The sequence below is a fragment of the Polyodon spathula genome, chromosome 10, assembly GCF_017654505.1.
Source record: "Polyodon spathula isolate WHYD16114869_AA chromosome 10, ASM1765450v1, whole genome shotgun sequence".
NCBI lineage: Eukaryota > Metazoa > Chordata > Actinopteri > Acipenseriformes > Polyodontidae > Polyodon > Polyodon spathula.
The window spans coordinates 23,607,647-23,628,583 of NC_054543.1; the positions used below are offsets into that span (position 1 = coordinate 23,607,647).

The 20,937-nt window shown below is 37.8% G+C and overlaps 1 protein-coding gene across 2 annotated transcripts; it reads right to left on the minus strand.

The window, feature by feature from the left end:
- Positions 1-1,207: 1,207 nt before the first annotated feature.
- LOC121322005 (basic leucine zipper and W2 domain-containing protein 1-A) lies at positions 1,208-18,579 on the minus strand. 2 transcript variants are annotated; one of them, XM_041261428.1, is made up of 12 exons: positions 18,478-18,579; positions 16,944-17,017; positions 16,674-16,850; positions 15,125-15,219; positions 12,613-12,678; positions 12,383-12,518; positions 10,047-10,156; positions 9,074-9,244; positions 6,776-6,922; positions 6,228-6,366; positions 5,113-5,235; positions 1,208-3,583 (listed from the first exon to the last, which is right to left on the minus strand). In XM_041261428.1, the coding sequence occupies exons 2-12, from the start codon at positions 17,005-17,007 to the stop codon at positions 3,549-3,551; spliced, it is 1,263 nt and encodes a 420-aa protein (XP_041117362.1). In that variant the 5' UTR covers positions 17,008-17,017; positions 18,478-18,579; the 3' UTR covers positions 1,208-3,548. The 2 variants fall into 2 exon arrangements, with proteins under 2 accessions (XP_041117362.1, XP_041117363.1); XM_041261429.1 differs by lacking the exons at positions 16,944-17,017; positions 18,478-18,579 and having other exon boundaries at positions 15,214-15,219; positions 16,674-16,751.
- Positions 18,580-20,937: the final 2,358 nt, after the last annotated feature.

Genomic DNA, 20,937 nt, shown 5'->3' on the forward strand with positions numbered 1-20,937 from the left:
CTGTGTAATTGTGGATGGTCATCACTCACCAAATTATCAGTTCCACTTATTATGGAGTTCAGAACACTGCAAGGGTTTGTACAGTATTATTCTTCTTCATATTCTGCCAGAGCATGTTCAAACTACTGAACTCAAACCAAACCAATACAGTACATGATTATAATAACTACCCCATGACTGTGCAATTGATTGCTTATTTGGCTGTAGAATGTGACTGCAAAACTGCAGATTGCTCCAGTAGTGCAAGAAAAACAATAACTCAATCTAGTAGTACAGGAAAGAGAACTCTACTGAACACTGCAGGGCACTCTAGTAGTACAGAAATGAGAACTCCACTGAACACTACAGAGCACTGTAATAGTACAGGAAAGAAAACTCACTCATAACTGTGCTCTAGCAGTACTGTATAGGAAAGGCACTCAACACTACAGAGCTCTAATAGCATAACTCCACTAAACACAGCTGACCAGTCTAAATATAGTTCCATTAACAAATGTAATTATTTAGTTAAGTTTTTTATTTTTTTGGAAGTAAAAGTGGAGTCATGTGCTTATGTGCTGAAAATGTTGAAATTCAGACAGATCAGTGTTTTTTTTTTTTTTTTTTTTTTTTTTTTGGGGGGAAGCATTGTTGTTGACAGACCTAATTCAGTTATCAGTGCATTTTAAAAGTAATTTTAGGGGGGGGGGGGGGGGGGGGGGGTTGGCATTTAGAATTATTTTTTAGCAAATTTTAAGGGAGCACAATTACAATTGAAATCAGTGTTTTGAAAATTCAGTAACTCCTAATCAAAGAATTACATGACTGGGTATAACGATATACATTGTCCAATTAGCAAGCCTGGTGTCAAATCAAATCCAGGTAGCTAGAAGAGGTGCTCTTTCTGTATAGCATTGTAGGAATATTTGGATCATGAAAACAAACTGGACACTCAAACAAGACCTATATTAATTGTACCACCAAATCATATTGCACTCCCGAGACAAATATCCGCATTTCTTCATTTTTATCTCAAAGGAATGACTGCATATTGTGTCCTGTTTCTGTGAAAGCATCAGAGGCAGTAAATCAACACCTCCCACCCTCACTACATACACACAGTCAATAGCTTACCTTTAAAGCCACTAAACTACTACCTACAATTAAGAGGTTACAAGACAATAATGTCATATTCTACACCACCAAAATAAATAATTCAAACTTCAAATTTCATCAACACTTTTTATTCAAACAATCAAGTCCTTTAGCTCAAGTATTCATAATGGTTGTTCTATAAAATAAAATAGCCAGAATTTAATGCATTTGGAGGTTTCTTGATTCCAAATAATTTGATTACCCAATCAAATTAATTTTACAAATAATCTTGTCTGCAATATTTTACTGAATGTGGATACAAGGTCATTCAACTCGGGTTAAGCAGACCAAGTAGGACAGATCACATGAGAGATGTGTGCTAATGTAAAAGGGATGTGTCATTACATAAAAGCTTGTTGCACAGGCTTTCCACCAGAATGTGTTGATTGATAAGTCAATGCCATATGGGGGTCCATTGGAGCGGGAATGACCCAATGAGAGGAGGGGGGGAGGGGGGAAGACACAGGCACTGCAGTTAAATGGGAGCATCCACAGCACCAGTGAGCAATATCGCTTTTAGAATTTTGCATCACTAAAATAGCTCTCTTTTTTTTTTTTCCCCTCCTTCACGACTGGAATGAAATTGACCAAATCAGAAATAAGGTTAACATCCTTGGAACACGTCAAACACACATCTCACAACTAGTTAATCATTTTATGTAGTCCCAGTAGTCGTGGCTTGCAGGCGGCACACTTAACAGCATCGATACATTTTCTTTATGATTGTGCAAGTTACATAAATATAGGTTTATTAAGCAAAAATAAACTGGACCATACATACAGTCCATATATCCAGCATTTAAATGAAAAATGTGCACGTGCGCTGGCTTGGTTTGTTTGCTTTTATGATGAATAACATTTTGTCCACAATTATTCTGTGACAAGAATGTCTTTACATAAGCATAATGTGAACATATGCATGAAGAGATTCACCAAACAAGTATTAGAGGTCCTATCAGTCTATACATTGTAAAACAAAGCTAGCAACACATTTGTATTCTATGTGACACATCCAAACATTACTAAGCTCATAGTTTTGAAGACTGACCCATATCTGTTCACCGGACTGTTTAAAAGGAAAAACCAAATAAGTCTACAATCTTGCCATGGCACAAGAACTTGTTCTGCATATAAATTATTTCTAAGCAAATTAAAGTCAGAGATGGCTTTAACACTCACCCATAATCTGACCAGTCAGTCTTCAATAGCGTTTACAATAATGTAGAAAAATAGATTTGCAGAACCGCACCGGTAGTAATACAAGGCAGTGGTGACTTGCGCATTATAACGCAGATAATATTGCACTTTAAAACACTTGAAGTTAATAAAAAGTATCAATGAAGGCATTTGTAAAGAAACACAACTGAGATTGCAGCAAGTTGTGGGTGTACATAATTTTATATATAAGAACACTAATTGTTGAAAAAAATCAGTTTAATTACTACTAACAATAAAACTTCTGGATATAAATGGATGTTCAATAACTCTGATCTATAGATTTTACAAGTCCAACCTATCTTACAAGAGAGTTGATGAAGGTCAGGGTGGTAACCATTGATCAAAACAAGACCCGTTTTGTAATGGGACAGTCCATCTCTAGTATGGGCAATAGGAATGCATGGGTGGGGACATATTTCCAGTCTTTGGATAGTTTCCAAGTTGCATCTGGCATGGACTGACATTGCAGCTTTACACAAGACTCAAGTCCTTTAAAATCATCTTTATTAAATGGGAGCAAAAAAAAAAAAAAAAAAAAAAAAAAAACCCACAAACAAAAAAAAACCCAGCACTACTTTACACCAGACATTTTGCTTAAGCACAGCAGTGGCACATTAACGAAGTCCATTCAATTTATTTTCTTTCAGTATTGGATCTAAACCAAAAGCCCAAACTAAAAATTGGCCAAAACCAAACACTGACAACAAATTTGTCTGCAACATTTCAGGACTTAATAAAACTTCATGAAAAATAAGGCAGTATGTTGTCCAATTTAAATGCCTTTTCACAACACCAGGAAAAGGCAAGAATTACATATGCCATTATAAACTGCATACTCCGTTTTACAGTTCATATGAAACCTGGAATCATAACAGTAACTTAAGCGAGGTGGCAAATATAAAATAAATTTATGACTTCAGGAGGAACTTTGAGTAATCTGCATGATCCTAAATTGGTCAATAAACCATTAATGAATTTTACAGTAACAGGGGGGCATTCACAAGATGCTATATGAAGTGTAAACTTTTTGATATATAGAAAAAGGAGTTAATGAACTTGTTAAAGCCCTTAATTACATCTAAACATTAGTCAGAAATACAGGAGGTAGAATAGAAAGAAATATATAGAAAGACTCCTGTAACAAAACATTCTACAGCTCCTGTTGCTACTTTAACACAAAACCTTTGTTTCAGGGTTTAATCTCCTTCTTCAGTATCCGACTCGTCCGATTCTGTGAAAACATAACACACCATTAAAATTACATTCCCTGCAAGGCTTAGTTTATAAAAACTAAGCAAGGAAGTTAAACAAACTGGACTGTCAATAGGTCACGACATTGAGAATCCATGTGTCATCGTGTGCGATGTAAATGGTTATTAAAGAATCGACTGGCTGATGAATCGTGCCTGCTTAAACCCTTTCAGCAGCACAAACACTGGAACGCTTGCTGCTCTCTGGTCCCCAGGGAGTATGAACGTACCAGTATGTTCTGCAACTTTAAACAAGAATTACTGAGCCTGCAAAACCCCTGATCACATAATATTAACACCAAGTTTCTGTAACACCCTTTATTGGTCCCTTGCGCCCTCTGTCAGATATTGACCAAATTACATAATTATCCTAGTCACAAAAATGTGTTTGTAAACTGGCGAAAATAGCTCAGTGAGAAATAAGTATTAGTAACACTACTGAACTCAGATTCCAATTTAAATTCAAATACAATATTCTCCCACTGAATCGGATGTCAGTGAAGACATAAAAGAGAATATTACACCAATAATATATATCAACATCAAGTGACAGCACCAAACTGCGTTGCTCCATGCTTCATGAGTATCATACGATTAAGCATTAGACACTCACGCCCGTTTACCCGGATATGATTTGTGTCCATCTCGCTCTAGTTTAGCATTTGCTAGGACGTGTTGTGGTTGTTCCAACCAGTTTATGGTTTTCCTACCTGTTTAGGTCAAAACCTTTCCCACGACAAAACATTTGTTTTATTTACAGTAAAAATGTGTCTGGATTTTGTCAGATACTTAGTACTGCATCTCCAGCCCCGCCCCACCCCTTGTTCGCTGTATACCTCCTCATAGTTGTGTATTCTGATAAATCATCTCCTGATCACTCATTTTAAAAATCAAACTCCTCAAAAAGCTTGGCAAATATCTGATTCTTTGAGCGCTGGATGCAGATGTCCGTGTTATGTCTCTGGTGAAAGGACTAGGTGTACTGCTCAGAACCGCCCCTCTTCAGCTTTCAGCTATTGGTCTCACCCGGGCACTGAAAGGTTCTTGGCTTTTTCTGGAGAAAAAAAAACGACTAGAGACCTGTGCTTGGCGTCTTTTTGATGTCGGACAGGGTCCGACATCGTACCGGAAGGGGGTTAAAAGTTTATAATTTTGCCATTTTTAAACTACGTTCATACTTTGTTATGCCATCGTGAAAATTAAGATTTAAAAATCTGTTGAAAATCGTGAAATTTAAAGATTTTTATATGACCATGAAATTTACAAATATACAGTGAATTTGGTAGGGCCCTACACATGTTGACCACGGATGCCAATAAGTGGTTTAGCCAGGGCATATTTAAGCAATAAGCAAGTTATTAGTACAAGTTAACCCCTTAGACCACTGGTCTACAGGGCATCTCTACCGTAAGTGCATGGCACGCCACAGCACCATGGTGGAAGGATTTGGAACACTACAATAAAAGGATCACATACATCATTGTTAGCTGTCGATATAAAGTCTACATACCTTCTTCTGCATTTTTGAGCCACTCAACAAATTTCTTCATTTGTTCTAGGAAAACACTTTTTCCTTTAGCAACGTGGGCATCCGTGTACCATTTCAGAATAGCTTCTTCACTCAATACATCAGCTACAAGAGGAGAGAACCAAAAAACAAATTGGATCAGATAGAGAACATTCTCACTACAATGGCCTTCATTCCAATGAATCTGGCCCCCCCCAAAAAAATAAAAAACCCTGTCATCCGTCTGTACGCACAGGATGCAACCTCCGCAGTGAAGTCAACGCTTGGAAACTATACAGATTGGTGGGGGGGGGGGAGAATTATGCTGGCATATCTTGTGAATATAGGTTGTCATAAAACACTTTTGACTTAAGCAACCATGTAGCAAAGCAAAATAGATTAAAAGAAATTGAGAATCTGATTAACTTGTCACATCATGGTCAGGTTGATTTTGAATTTAAAAAAAGATCAGTTTGGGATTCTTGCATGTTAGATTAAGATTTGGTGCACTTTGAAATGATCAGCTTCAATTCAGGACTTCTGTTTTTGGATTGCGTTTCAATTCAACTAATAGGATAAAGCAAAGGCTTTAGTCAAAAATCTCATTAACTTACTCAGTCAGTTTATCGTTCATTTTGATTGTACTTTTGTTATAAACCCCCCAGCCCCCGATATAACAAACAAAAGGCTTGGACCCCCAACAGGTTTGTAATAGCGAGGGTGTACTGCAACTTCAGCTTAATTCAAATAGAACAATGTGACTGAACGCTAGATAGAGTGTCATAACACATGGCACTTCCACACACAGCAGTGCATTTAAATTAATAAAAGGGAGCATCCAGATAAAGATTAACTTTACTCCTTTTCAAAAATTAAAACCAAGCTATTCCTGCAGTCAAAATAAAATGTGCCATACTACATTTCTGTAATTTCTCCGATAAAAGAATGGGGTTAAATGCAATGTATGGCCAAAAAGTTAAGTGTCGCAATATTGAACTGCACATTACAGGGAAGGGTTCCTATACATTTTACCTAAGAAAATATGTATCAAACCGTTTGAGATAAGGAGTCGAAGCAGCAAATTGACAATGGACAGGAAGAGCCATGCAGAAAGTTACCTTTGTAAAGAAGCACCACAATTTTCTGAAAGGTCTTCATGAAATGAATGTTGTCATAACAGTAGTCTTGAATCTTGACTAGCAGAGTGAGCTCAGAGAGGCCTTGGGAAGAGAAGGCTTTGAGGAGAGGGCTGTATTGCTAGATAAGAGGAAAACACACATTAAAATTGATTTACAGTTATCAGAACACACCCTTAAATAAAACACTCATCCCTTTGATTAAATACAACAAAGCAGTAATGGCAACTAATATACAGATTAGAGTACAAAGTGGACAAAACTGCAGCTAGCAGGAGTAATTCGGATTAGGATTTAGTTTGATACAATATAGCCAAGACTTCCTTTATATTAAAAAAAAACTAAAAAAAAACACACAACACACACCAAGAAAAACAGGATATTTTACAGCCAGATGCAGTTGTCCTTTAAGAGGCAAGTAATCATTTACAGCACAGCTTTGAGCAGTTTAACACAGGACTGCAAATCAAACAAACAGTCATGCAAATCGAGAATTGATAGAGGTGCTGCTGACTGGGTGACTTCTTTACCTTCAAGTGTTTCATGGCTTGTTCAGTTACCAGCTCTTCCTTTTTATTCCACTCCACAGCGCTCATCACGCTTGTCCACACAATACCAATCATGGTCTGCTCTGAGATGTTGGTTTTCTTCATCTCCTCTTTGACATACAAGACAATCTGGAATGACCAAAGGTAAAAATACAATAAGACTCCAGCCACTGGTAATGCCAATTAACCTACAAGACAATACAAGTTAATAAAAGTACTTCCCCACACCATACCAAGCTAGTTTAATTAGCTTTTGTTTCAGAAATAGAGTAATGTAGCCTTGTTAGCAGAGACCAACAGGATACTCAAAACAAACACATTTTGTAGCCATTCCACTCAACTTTAGATGTTTAACTCGAGTCTAACTCCAAGTTATCCAAGTGCAAACTTAAAACCAAGAGCCTGGCTAAGAGGGCTTTCAATAAATCTCTCCACATGAAAAGGAACAGGGTCCCAGTCTACAGGTACAGACACGACTAACTGTATAGCAGTTTGATCCATTCCTAGTTTTGCTGCAAGTAATGCAACACACCTGGGCTTGTTACCGCTGCACTGTGGCTAATTAAGACTGTAGTAAAACCTGGAATACAGTGGCTTGCGAAAGTATTGACCCCTTGGCATATTTCCTATTTTGTTGCCTTACAACCTGGAATTAAAATAGATTTTTACTTGGATTTCATGTAATGGACATACACAAAATTGTCCAAATTGGTGAAGTGAAATGAAAAAAATAACTTGTTTCAAAAAATAAATAACGGAAAAGTGGTGCGAGCATAATTATTCACCCCCTTTGCTATTAAGCCTCCAAATAAGATCTGGTGCAACAAATTACCTTCAGAAGTCACATAATTAGTTAAATAAAGTCCACCTGTGTGCAATCTAAGTGTCACGTGATCTCAGTATATATACACCTGTTCTGAAAGGCCCCAGAGTCTGCAACACCACTAAACAAGGGGCACCACCAAGCAAGCGGCACCATGAAGACCAAGGAGCTCTCCAAACAGGTCAGGGACAAAGTTGTGGAGAAGTACAGATCAGGGTTGGGTTATAAAAAAATATCCAAAACTTTGAACATCCCACGGAGCACCATTAAAGACATTATTAAAAAATGGAAAGAATATGGCACCACAACAAACCTGGCAAGAGAGGGCTGCCCACCAAAACTCACGGACCAGGCAAGGAGGGCATTAACCAGAGAGGCAACAAAGAGACAAAAGATAACCCTGAAGGAGCTGCAAAACTCCACAGCGGAGACTGGAGTATCTGTCCATAGGACTACTTTAAGCCGTACACTCCACAGAGCTGGGCTTTATGGAAGAGTGGCCAGAAAAAAGCCATTGCTTAAAGAAAAAAATAAGCAAACACGTTTGGTGTTCGCCAAAAGGCATGTGGGAGACTTCCCAAACATATGGAAGAAGGTACTCTGGCCAGATGAGACTAAAATTGAGCTTTTTGGCCATCAAGGAAAACGCTATGTCTGGCACAAACCCAACACCTCTCATCACCCCGAGAACACCATCCCCACAGTGAAGCATGGCGGTGGCAGCATCATGCTGTGGGGATGTTTTTCATCGGCAGGGACTGGGAAACTGGTCAGAATTGAAGGATGGCGCTAAATATAGGGAAATTCTTGAGGGAAACCTGTTTCAGTCTTCCCGAGATTTGAGACTAGGACGGAGGTTCACCTTCCAGCAGGACAATGACTCTAAGCATACTGCTAAAGCAACATTCGAGTGGTTTAAGGGGAAACATTTAAATGTCTTGGAATGGCCTAGTCAAAGCCCAGACCTCAATCCAATTGAGAACCTGTGGTATGACTTAAAGGATGCTGTACACCAGCGGAACCCATCCAACTTGTAGGAGCTGGAGCAGTTTTGCCTTGAAGAATGGGCAAAAATCCCAGTGGCTAGATGTGCCAAGCTTATAGATACATACCCCAAGAGACTTGCAGCTGTAATTGCTGCAAAAGGTGGCTCTACAAAGTATTGACTTTGGGGGGGGTGAATACTTATACACGCTCAAGTTTTCTATTTTTTTGTCTTATTTGTTTCACAATAAAAAATATTTTGCATCTTCAAAGTGGTAGGCATATTGTGTAAATCAAATGATACAAACCCCCCAAAAATCAATTTTAATTCCAGGTTGTAAGGAAACAAAATAGGAAAAATGCCAAAGGGGGGGGGGTCAATACTTTCGCAAGCCACTGTAGGTGAAACTGCTATACAAAAAGGGAGTAATTTCCATTGCTGTAGTCAACATATGCACACAATGAACCCGTACATCTTTGAACGGCTCTCCACGCGACATCTGTTCCTGAAGCTCTTTCTGCAGCTCCTTGCGAGCGCCGATCGACTGCTGGTTCCGGGCAAAGTCAGACAGCTCCTTTAGTCCTGCATCAGTGAAATATTTAGAGAAGTGTTCACAGCTCCTCTTATTGGCAGGAAACAGTTCCTGAAAAGAAAAGAAAACTGTTCAGACTAATGCCACTAAACAATTCTACAACAGTAAAGAGTTAAAAGGGCACATAATGACCTTTTTATTTCTTTGTGTTACACGTTCCCATATATTGCTACAACTGTTTACGTAAGGTGTGTATATTGTTTTATTTCTTTCATTTGACATCTTTTTTTTTTTAAACCTTTAAATTGCATTCCCTGCCTCAAGATGGCTTCCCATGTACCCACACGGACAGCTCAGAATTACATTTCCCATCATCCTCCTGCTCATATGTAACACTGATTTACCAATGTAAAAAAAAATACACACATACCTGAAATACAGCTGTAGCAACACATAGGAACATGTAACAAAATAAAAAAGGTCCCCATGTTCCCTTTAAGCCTATTGCAAAAAGCAGAAGTATTAAGTGCAGAATACAGAATCAGATGAGTGCACCATTGTCATTACTTTTTATTTCTTTGCAGGTTGTCATAAAACCATATTTAATATTTATAATGCTTTAGGCTATAGCTTTTTTGGTTTAAAGAGCAGCAAGAACAGAAATATGCTGAATAGGTTCATGTCAATTCAATCCTACTGTACTAGTATTGTACTTGACTTATGTAGCTCATATGGCTTTCCTAAAAATAATTTACAAATTAATGATACATTAAACAGTGAAAAGAAAGCAGCACTTTTGACTAGGTACAACATAAATGCCAAGTCATGTGCAGTTTATTTAAAGCATATTAGTTTATGATAGATCTAGTATTAAGGGTATTAAGAGAGTTCTGGTCTCTAGCTTAATGTTTACCATTAGTCGGTTGTCCATGCCAACCTTCCTCAGACTGCTAGCCACGGAACCAATGTCCTTCTCATTAATCCAGGCTTTGAACAGTTTCACAGCAAATGCTGCAGAAACACCTGAAAAAGGAAATAAACAAGAACCAAGTCAAGGCATGGCTTCTTTGACAATACACAGAAGAGAGGACTACGGAACAGAACAGCAATTTTGGGGCAGAACTGAAATTACTGTAGTACATAGCAGCTTTATATAAAGTTAATGAATTTTACAGAATAGCCCTTGAAAGTGACAAAACTGATTGGCATCCACCATTGTTTATTCCATAATTAATATAAATCTGGCTTTGCTTTTGATTTTTTATTCAATATAATATTGTAAATAATAAAACAAATGAAAATGACATGGACAAAAATGATGGGACCGCTAACATAATATTTTGTTGCACAACCTTTAGAGGCAATCGCTGCAATCAAACGTTTTCTGTAGCTCTCAATGAGACTTCTGCACCAGTTAACAGGTAGTTTGGCCCACTCTTCCTGAGCAAACTGCTCTAGCAGTCTCAGGTTTGATGGGTGCCTTCTCCAGACTGCACGTTTCAGCTCTTTCCATAGATGTTCGATAGGATTCAGATCAGGACTCATAGAAGGCCACTTCAGAATAGTCCAATGTTTTGTTCTTATCCATTCTTGGGTGCTTTTAGCTGAGTGTTTTGGATCATTATCCTGTTGGAGGACCCACGACCTGCAACCGAGACAGAGCTTTCTGACACTGGGCAGTACATTTCGCTCCAGAATGCCTTGATAGTCTTGAGATTTCATTGTGCCTTGCACAGATTCAAGGCACCCTGTGCCAGGCGCAACAAAGCAGCCCCAAAATATAACCGAGCCTCCTCCATGTTTCACTGTAGGTATGGTGTTCTTTTCTTTGAAAGCTTCATTTTTTGGTCTGTGAACATAGAGCTGATGTGACTTTCCAAAAAGCTCCAGTTTTGACTCATTTGTCCAAAAGACATTCTCCTAGAAGGATTGTAGTTTGTTAATATGCATTTTAGCAAATTTCAGTCTGCCTTTATGTTTTTTTCTTTCAAAAGTGGAGTCCTCCTGGGTCTTCTTCCATGGAGCCCACTTTTGCTCAAAAAGCAATGGATGGTGCGATCAGAAACTGATGTACCTTCACCTTGGAGTTTAGATTGTATCTCTTTGGCAGTTATCCTTGGTACTTTTTCTACCATTCGCACCATCCTTCAATCTGGGGTCGATCTGCCTCTTGCGGCCGTGCCCAGGGAGGTTGCCTACAGTTCCATGGACCTTAAACTTCTTAATAATATTTGCAACTGTTTTCACAGGAACATCAAGCTGCTTGGAGATGGTTTTGTAGCTTTGACCTATACTATGCTGGTCTATTTTCTTTCTGATCTCCTCAGACAACTCCGTCCTTTGCTTTCTCTGGTTCATGTTCAGTGTGGTGCACACAAGGATACCAAACAGCAGTGACTACTTTTCTCCATTTAAATAGGCTGAATGACTGATGACAAGATTGGAGACATGGGTGATACTAATTAAAGAAACTAATCAGTTTGAAATATCACTATAATCCAATTATTTATCATCTTTTCTAAGGGGTACCAACAAATGTGTCCAGGCCATTTTAGAACATCTTTGTAGAATAAGCAATAATTCATCTCTTTTCTCAGCTTATTTGCTTTATTCTATGACATACCAAAGGCACGCAAGTATACATGATAAAATAGCTTTTAATTTCATCACTTTTCAGGAGGAATGAAGCATTATTTCAATGAGCTGCATTAAATTTGAGCATGTCTAACAGCGTGAAATAACAATTTCGCATAAACAATAAAGCAAACATAGAATGACTTAATTGGGAGTTATACAAAAAATACTTTAGAAGTGAAATGCTTGCAATCGTTGTCAGGTTCAGCTGTTCATGGTTTGAAGTAAAACAGAAGCTCTGACTAGCACTTGCTCTGATGTATAATTTGGAGCGAGTTGTTTGGGAAGATACGGTCGTTAAGCATCATTAGCTGTTTATTCCTTTTGGGGAAAACAATGGCTTGTTTGCTAGTACTGTATTTGCATTAGTATGCAAATTCTTTATTTTACTTTAAATGGTGCAAACTTTGCCACTGGAGCAAATGCTGTTTTGGTTCAATGAATGAATCAGCTTTGCGTTTCAATACAGAGAAACCCAAGTTTGTTGTATATGCTCTACTTTCGTCAACAGAAAATATAACTAAATGGGATTGAAATACAAGTTTTTTTTTTTTTTTTTTAAATGGGTAGATTGCTGTGAAGCACTTACTATGGCTATATATTGTGAGCACTCACCTTCCTTGACAAGGTTCTCATTGTAGAGACTGATCAAAATTGAGGCAGACAAGGTCCCATTCCCCAGTAGAATGCCAGTCAGCATCGCCAGCTTGTTGCGCTCAGATTCTGTGAAACCTTTTAAAAACAGCAGCAACTGGAACAGAAGACAGAACCAACTTAGTCCTAACTTAACCACCAACAGTCAACACAAAACAGGCTACCACTCCATATAGTTCAAATAGCCTTACCTTCTTGATTTCCTCTTCAAACCCTTTCTCCAGGTACTTGTAACGCCTGATCAGCTTATTAAAAACCTGCAATATAAAAATGACAAAGACGTTCCGATCAGCGTTCTCTCTAAGCTTCAGATACTGAGAAACTTGTCGTTTTGACTGACAAAGGGTAAATTATCAGCGAGAAACCTTTGGCCACGCATTACCCCTTTTAATATATTTTTGCTGCATTATACAATTTTGAAACAATATTCCAACACAAGTACCTCAACAACTTTAAAAATTTACCTTAAATTTAAACAAGACATTTACTGTGGCTCTGCCCGATTTTGACATTCTCTGATCCTATGCAGCCCTGTCGGCCATCATAGATACAAACTGCATGCTTAACTGGTGGCCTGCAAGAAATTGCATTATACTACTGCATAAAAACACTGGCATCTGCACTGCCTTAAACTATAACCATCTTTAGGGCTCCTAATTGTTCCATTCTTGGGAATACCAAATTACATTTTTCAAAAGTGGCCAATTCCCTTTGTTTCTACTTAAACATTAAATATGGCATTTTAACAAACATAATGTTGCTAGTTAAAGTACATTTAATATTACCACTTTTTCAAAATCAGACTTGTTGCTGTAATAGCAAGTAAAGCACATGAAGACACTCAAACATGTCTGTTTATAGACATCACTTTGCTCACTGGTGGCATTAAAATAAGCAACAAAACCTAAGAATTTTATTACAACAGTTGAGAAAGCCAAATGTCCAGCACAGTTGTGAGAATTATATTTACAGTCTTCCACCAACACAGTAGTTCAGTCTGTAAAAAAGTGTTTTGAAAAGACCCGTTTAGCTGATTGCTGGTATTTACAACAACATATGAAACAGTTTAGTAACAGTCCAGCCATGTCATGCAAGAGTAATCCTATGTACAGTACACCAAATTAGGTTTAGCGTTTTACTGACATAACCAGGATAAAATATGAAACACTGATAAAGGCATGCTGACTGACTCGTTGCTCAAACAGGCTGCCTGCTATGTATTACCCAATTGTAATTTAAATAGCACCTCTTAAACGTAAACAATTAATCCTCTCAATTGCTTCTTTCCTAACTCTGCAGTGTTATTTGCAAGATTTAAAAGAGGCGTGTCTCCAGACAAAATGTCTTTATGAAACCAGTGGTGTGTAGCGACTACATCCTTTCCACAGTACAGTGATAAATTTCCTTTAAGGATTGTAGCCTACAGCTAGAAAAATAGAGCTCATTTCTTCGTCAACAGAAAATATAACAACCATTGTTTAAAATTGATAATTATAGCTTAATTTAAAGGCAGGTAGCGTGGAAAGAAATAAACTAAACAATAATGAAATACACAATTTAGTTCGGGAAAGCTCTGCCTTGAGCACAGTACCTTAGGTCTTAGTTTTTCAGCATAAAAGAATGAAATGCTTTGCCATTGTTGCCGTCTATTTCCATTCTTATTCTCCAAGCGTTTACAACTCTCAATATGTTAATGGTATTGACTCATACATGCCCACGCGAATTACAGCAAAACTAAGAAAACTATTACACCATTCTCATATAGAAAATCAGATTTCTTTTAGCTCCGTCTTAGTGAAACATTGCTTTTTTCTTTGTTGGTGCAGCTGCCAGGTTGAGTTTCAGTAAAGACAAGGAGTGAAATCACATGATCAATACTCAAACTAAAATGGACATGTTATATCTTCAATTACTATACACTTAAATGTCTACTTTACTAATGTGCTGATTTTTACTTTTTTTTTTTTTTTTTTTTTTACCAGTTTCAAAACGCTTGAGTTCTGTAATGGTAGTTTTTTTTTTTTAAAAAAAAGGGAAATTAAACAAAAACAGTCAGTGTGAGTATTGTGATTTTTATTTACCAGAGTATTTATACTTCTAAATAATGCAGGAACCATGTACCAGATTCACTGATGCCCAAGCGAGCTCTGCACTATGTGACGTGCATTTCTAAAGAAGGAAATCAGAGAATCAGCTGCAAGACAGGCACAAATATGCTATGTTAATGCTATGTAAGATTGGTCTCAAAATAGGTTTCTCGAGAGGCAGCTGTCTCGATGGAGGTTGATATTTATGATAACTTGCACTCGGGTTTACAAATTTTCCCAAAGGTTGTTGCCAGTTACTGCAAAAAACGTGCGCATTTTCACCTTAGCAGAAACGCTGGGTCTAATAACCAAGGCTTTACAAAAAGAGAGTGCATTCAAAGCTATGTGTGACCAACTAAACATTTCATGCAGTTTTGTTTCTGTAAAATCCTCAAGCAGTATTATAAACCTGTTTGCATGAACACTACCAAATGCAAATGATTGACAGTTAATTTTAATGTACAGTGGATTTCTACTTTTAGACTGACTTTTTGTAGAAGTACTTAGATTTGGAAAAATAGTTGAAAAGGGAAAGCAGAATTCCAAAGAGAAACCCAAATTTAAAAAATAAAATTAAACTGACAGTGCATATTAAACATGTATGTTTAACACTAACCTGAGCATATGCTTGCATGGTCTCGAGATCTTCTTGTGCTGTGAAAACACAGAACTCTGTACGAGTCAGGTCATCGGACAAAGTACCACCTGGGGCTGAAGTCGAGAGAAAACCAAGAGTTAACTTAACACATCTGTTTACAGCACATCGAAGACTGGAGTCAGGAAAGGCACACTGTAAATCTGCACAATCATTGTAAGATCTTCAAACCAAGACCCGAGTTTTACCTCCATCCAGACGAGTGTCAAAATGGGCTTAACATGAAAAAATGCCACGTATCCATCTGTCATTTACTCTCATGCAGGGGTAACATCCTGGTGTAACTTGGTTAGGAGTGTAGCAATATACTAAACCTCACAATACGCACAGAGGTCACGCAAGCTTTTCTGTTCATGTGTTCCTAAAACGCACATGCCCAAAATTTTGCATCCCATCCATCAGATACTAAACGATCAGTTGTTAACACAAAGGCTAATAAACTCCAGGGATGTGTATTTTGGTACATTTTTATGAATGTTTAAACTATGATAGCACAGAGTTTAAATGCTCTGTCTGTGTATAGACATACATAAGAATACAGACACCTCTTTATGCTAGTATATACTAACAGTACACCGTTCCCATGACAGTAGGCCAGGATTCTAAGCAGAGTTTGTTGCCTTCATCTACGTCTTTCTACATTCCAATAACAGCATCGCCGTTTCTACGTCTTAAGTGAAGTTTCTTGAAAATCTGTATGTCTGCGTGTATATTCACTTTCACACACTATAATAATGCGATCTACGTCATCATTTTATTACTATAACAAATAAAAGCTCTGTTAATCCTGCACTTAACCCAATCTGTAGCATTTTGTAGCAATGAGGTGCACTCGTGGAAATCAAAATACAAAAATAAGTCAATGACATGATGGCATAACTGTCATTTAATGGGCCATTTTGTCTTGTCTCGTTTTTAACCATACTTCATTTCACATTTGGATTACACTGCCAACACTGACAAAGTATTAGTCACACATGCACCTTAATGAAGATTGCAGGAATCGTAAATTTATGGTATTTAAATTAAGACCCATTAAATTAACAAGGCAGTTCTGAAAAATATTCCAACAGAAAGAGAACTGCAACACTTCAAGCCACATCTCACAAAGATGATCATTTACAGCAATTCCTTCCAGTCATGAACAGAAAAAACTGCATGATTCTGGCAAGTTCAAGTTGCCTTTATCTCCAGATCCCCTTTTGAGAAACATGGCAACAAGAGTGCCACAAATACAAACTGAACCCTAATGAACAGATACAATCTTACATGGCTCACAGTAGCAACATACCACAGCAGGGATGGAAATAAGACATATTGCAAAGCAGCTTCAACCACTCCAGGTTTTACTAGGAACTTAGTGTATAGGCAACAAGCTCGGGTATGCATTACTCACAGTAAAACCAGGAATGGGTCAAACTTCTATGCAATGGGGATATTTCTACCCCTGCAGAGAAGCCTAACGAAGCCAGAAACTTTAAATAAGTCCAATTTAGACTTATTTTCTTACCCAGCATTCCACCAGCCACCAGGATGTCAAACAGGGTCTCTGCATAGCGACGATAGTCAAGTTTTCCGCCAGAGGCATCAAGAAATTTAGCTACTGCTTCTAAGTCGGTGCCAGTTTGATTCAGACCTTGAACAATACTTTCCTGAAACTGAGTAGGGTCAAACCTCTCCTTTTCATCTGCAGAAAGAAAACGATGAAATCCAGTACATAAAAAGGATTAATTCAAAATTGTATAAAACCATGTACACAAGCCAAGCAAATGCACAATACCTCTTTTCCTAGTTTTAAAACGCTGGCCTGTTAGCGTTGGCTTTTGCTGCTTTTGATTATTCATAAAAGACACCCTGGGAGGAATAAAAAAAAAAGAAGAATTATTTAAAAATGCAGTTGATCTTTAGTTAACCCCAAATCGAATGTATCGGATCATCCGATTACTCAGGCGAAAGGTAAACATTTAAAATATGTAATTGTCATCTCTCAAGCAGCATTTAACAGACCTTTTTGGCAAGTGTTTAACAACGAGTGAATCTGGGAAGATAACTCCATTAATCAGTGCAAATGTAGCACAAAACGACCAGTTTAGGGCTGCAGACAGGACTGTACTTAACGAAGGATGGGGAGGCTGAATTGACAGGGATCCAATTGGTTGTTTAGAGTTAATGCAGTTATATTTCGATAATTTATAATTTCGTTATATTATGAATATTGACCGGGTATTTAGAGCACGTTCAGACACTTATCCGGCCCCTTGTTTTAAATTTAAACTAAATACATCCTTCACGCCTGCCTTCAAAATATACTGTCCTGCAAAAATAGACAGAAATCCGGGGCATTTCGTTTCCATGCGGAAACAACAAAAACTACAATTCCCAGAAAGAGTACTACTTCGTCATGCTCACTACCAATAGGCTGAAAAAGCCCACAGCAGCGGTTCTGCAAAAACTTGTTGCATAACACTCCATACTCACGGAATGAGACAATACAGCCACAGAAAGATTTTACATGTGTGGTTTGACAGCTGAGGACAAATACATGCAATCTTCCTCCAATGTAACCCCACACAGCGACCTGAACACATTCTTCGGCCTGAGAGCGCAGTCTCACGTCACAGGAAGGTCGACATTGTTTCCGATATATTACTATCGTCATTCTACCGAGATTTGCACACTTTGAAAAGATGAACGTTGAAATTAATAAACTGAAGATAATCGATAGAATCACGATTGCTAGCTTGAATCAAATTTGACGTCGAGTTATCAACCAAAAAAGCAGATTCTTGTGCAAACGAGATTGCATGCATACGCACAACAAAGAAACGCGTCCACGTTGAACCATTTCCTATTTGTATCAGACAATTTATACATCATTCACACCAGCTAGTCATACGTTACAGAAAACAAGTCAGGGTTACCATATAGCCATCATACATATATTAATAATCATAATGCTAGAGCAGAAACGTGAAAATTAAAGCTAGACGCGACTTCCCACAACAAGGCCCAGGCATCGTATTCACCACTAATTATACCCACATTTGGAAGAAAAACAAAATCGTATCACCCACGAGGATATGCATGTTTCATCATACAACTATCCGTGGATACCGTCGTTAGGCTAATGTCAACATCTCCTTCTCATTGAGAAATACATTTCCAAATAAATAAGTAGGCCAGGGAAATCAGCTACAATGGTTTTGGAACTCGAGAAAAAAAAAAAAAACATGGTTAATAAATCAAACACCAACCTATACCACGTCCCGCTCTTTTTAATTTCATTTCAGATGTAGTGGCGAGGAGATACTTACCGAAATTAATTCAGATAAAAAAACAGCAAGAGAAACAGAAAATACTGCAAAGCCCAGCTAACGCTCACTTCTGTCAAATCCAATCTGAATGTAATCCAGTGCGGCGGCGTCGAGATAATACCACTTGGGATGATCCACTCGCATAGGGGTCTCCCACTTGAGAGAAAAAAAAACATCTATTTGATCTCCCATTTTCAATAATGAATTCCACAATACAGATAAAGGTACTTCATAGTTTTTAAATATAATTTTAATAGAATCATATATAAATAATGTTATTTTTCCACAACGTAATACTACAAAGTACGCTACATACCTGTAAAATAGTTAGGTGGTCTGGGCGCTGCACCTTTATTAAGTCAAGTCTATTGTGCTGCAGCCGAGGGGTCCTTGTCTGCTACGAAATATAAAATGTACTTCAAAGTGATCTGTAAACCCCCACACCTCAGTAATCTATGCTTATATTAAAATATAATCTATGTTTACTTACATATTTACTGTTTGGATACAAATATGCATAGTTGAGTCATGTACTATGACACATGAAACACCCTCTTTTTAATGGCGTTTATAAAGTCCTTTGGCGTGCTCCAATATGGTGTTGGCACGCAAAGTCAACGTGACGCCTGAACCTCCGGACTGACGCTATACTGAACATGTTGTTTTGCTCAATGTGTGGTATACGTAAATCAGTGTCCCGGTAACCGGAAGACTCGCTGCATTTGGTTCCCATCCAGTACTAGCCTTGTTAGATGTACCTTCCCTTGCCTTCCCTGCATACAGTGCAGTGTTGAAAGAAACACGTTATAGCAAACATGTATTTTCATTTAAAACATGGTTTCTGGTACTACGCAAGGTCAAATAAAGTTTGTGTCTTTGGGGTTAAAGCATCTAACTGGCTGTAAAATATGTCATTATTGGAAGAAGCTGGAAGGGACAATTTCATGATACAGGTAACATGACCCAGGAAAGCAAGACAGTCTAAAAGCGCAACTTGTGATTAGCATGTTTTAAAATGAAAATGCATGTTTGATAAAAACATGTTTCTTTTAATTGAGGATTCTGCAGAATTGCTCATGCAAAGTCTGTGGTTTTCCTCATTGCCCAAGCATTTAAATACTGACTGATTCAAAGACAGGAGCTTCACAGTAAAACAGCTTCCATGAGAATCTAATCAAACACACACAGCGTTCCCTAAGAGAAACCATCTCCATTGAATGATTAGCATCAGTTAGTTTAACAAAAAAAAAAAAAAACATCTTCAACCAATCAGCACCCACTCTGTGCTTAAATTTTTTTTTCAAAAATAATAAAAAAAAAGCTTGCTGCTAGGTAAGATAACCACACACACTTGCCAGTAATGTGATTGTCAGTATGGTCTGTCAAACTTCAATTTTTACATATAGCTAGAGAAATACTTGTCCAATTGAGATATGTTATTTAGCAGAAGTTAGTGAGTTAGAAAATGGAAACACATTCAGTTTTTTTTCAGCCTGGTAAATAATTATTCAAACAGAAACAAACAACAGAATCCTAAAGAAAACCCATAATAAGATACCAAACTTCTAAGAAGTGAAAAAGCACCAAAGTGTATTTAGAACAGAACAAAATGTTTTACTAAATCTTTGCTAAAGTGCAAAACTTTGTGAGGAACGCCATACAGTGAACCCTGCTCACTATCACTCCACCTCCGCTGGTTATCATCACATTGAAGTGGCCCAGCCAGGACAGCATGGGAGCCAGTGGAGACATGCTCCTGAAAATATCACTGCACGCCATACAACTAATTGTAACCTTTTATATCACTTTGCAAAATAAAAGAATTAGATTAGAATATCACTGAACAGCATGTATAATGTGTGTTTGTGTACAGTGTAATAAACCATATATCTAATTTTATTAATAGGAATGCAGCTCCACAGCAAAACAATCATATTTAGGGAGTGATCATTCTTAGAGAGTATAAAAGGGTTAGGCATAGAATGATTGCTGTATTTATCAATAACTCAACATGGGAAAAAGTAAAGAGCTATCTGAAAACCTTAAGTAGAATATTTTTTATTGTCATAAAGCTGGAGAAGGAGACAAGAAGATTTCCAAACATTTGATTATCCAAATGTCAGCTATTGTTTCTATTATCAAGAAGTGCAAGACTCATGTCACAACACTCCCTCGGTCTGGATGAAAGAAGGTTCTTTCACCAAGAAAAAGTAGAAGAATTGTGAGGAAGGTTAATAACAATCCGAGATTGACGGCCAAAGATATTCAAAGTGAATTGGTTGCAAGTGGGCCTGGGGTTTCCATGTCAACTATAGGCCAAGTATTGCATGGTGAAGATCTCAATGGTCACTGGCCAAGGAAAAAGCCACTCTTAGGAAAATGTTACAAGGACAATCGCTTACAGTTTGCAAAACAGCATTTGAATGATGGATATGAGTTCTGGTCAAAGGTCTTGTAGAG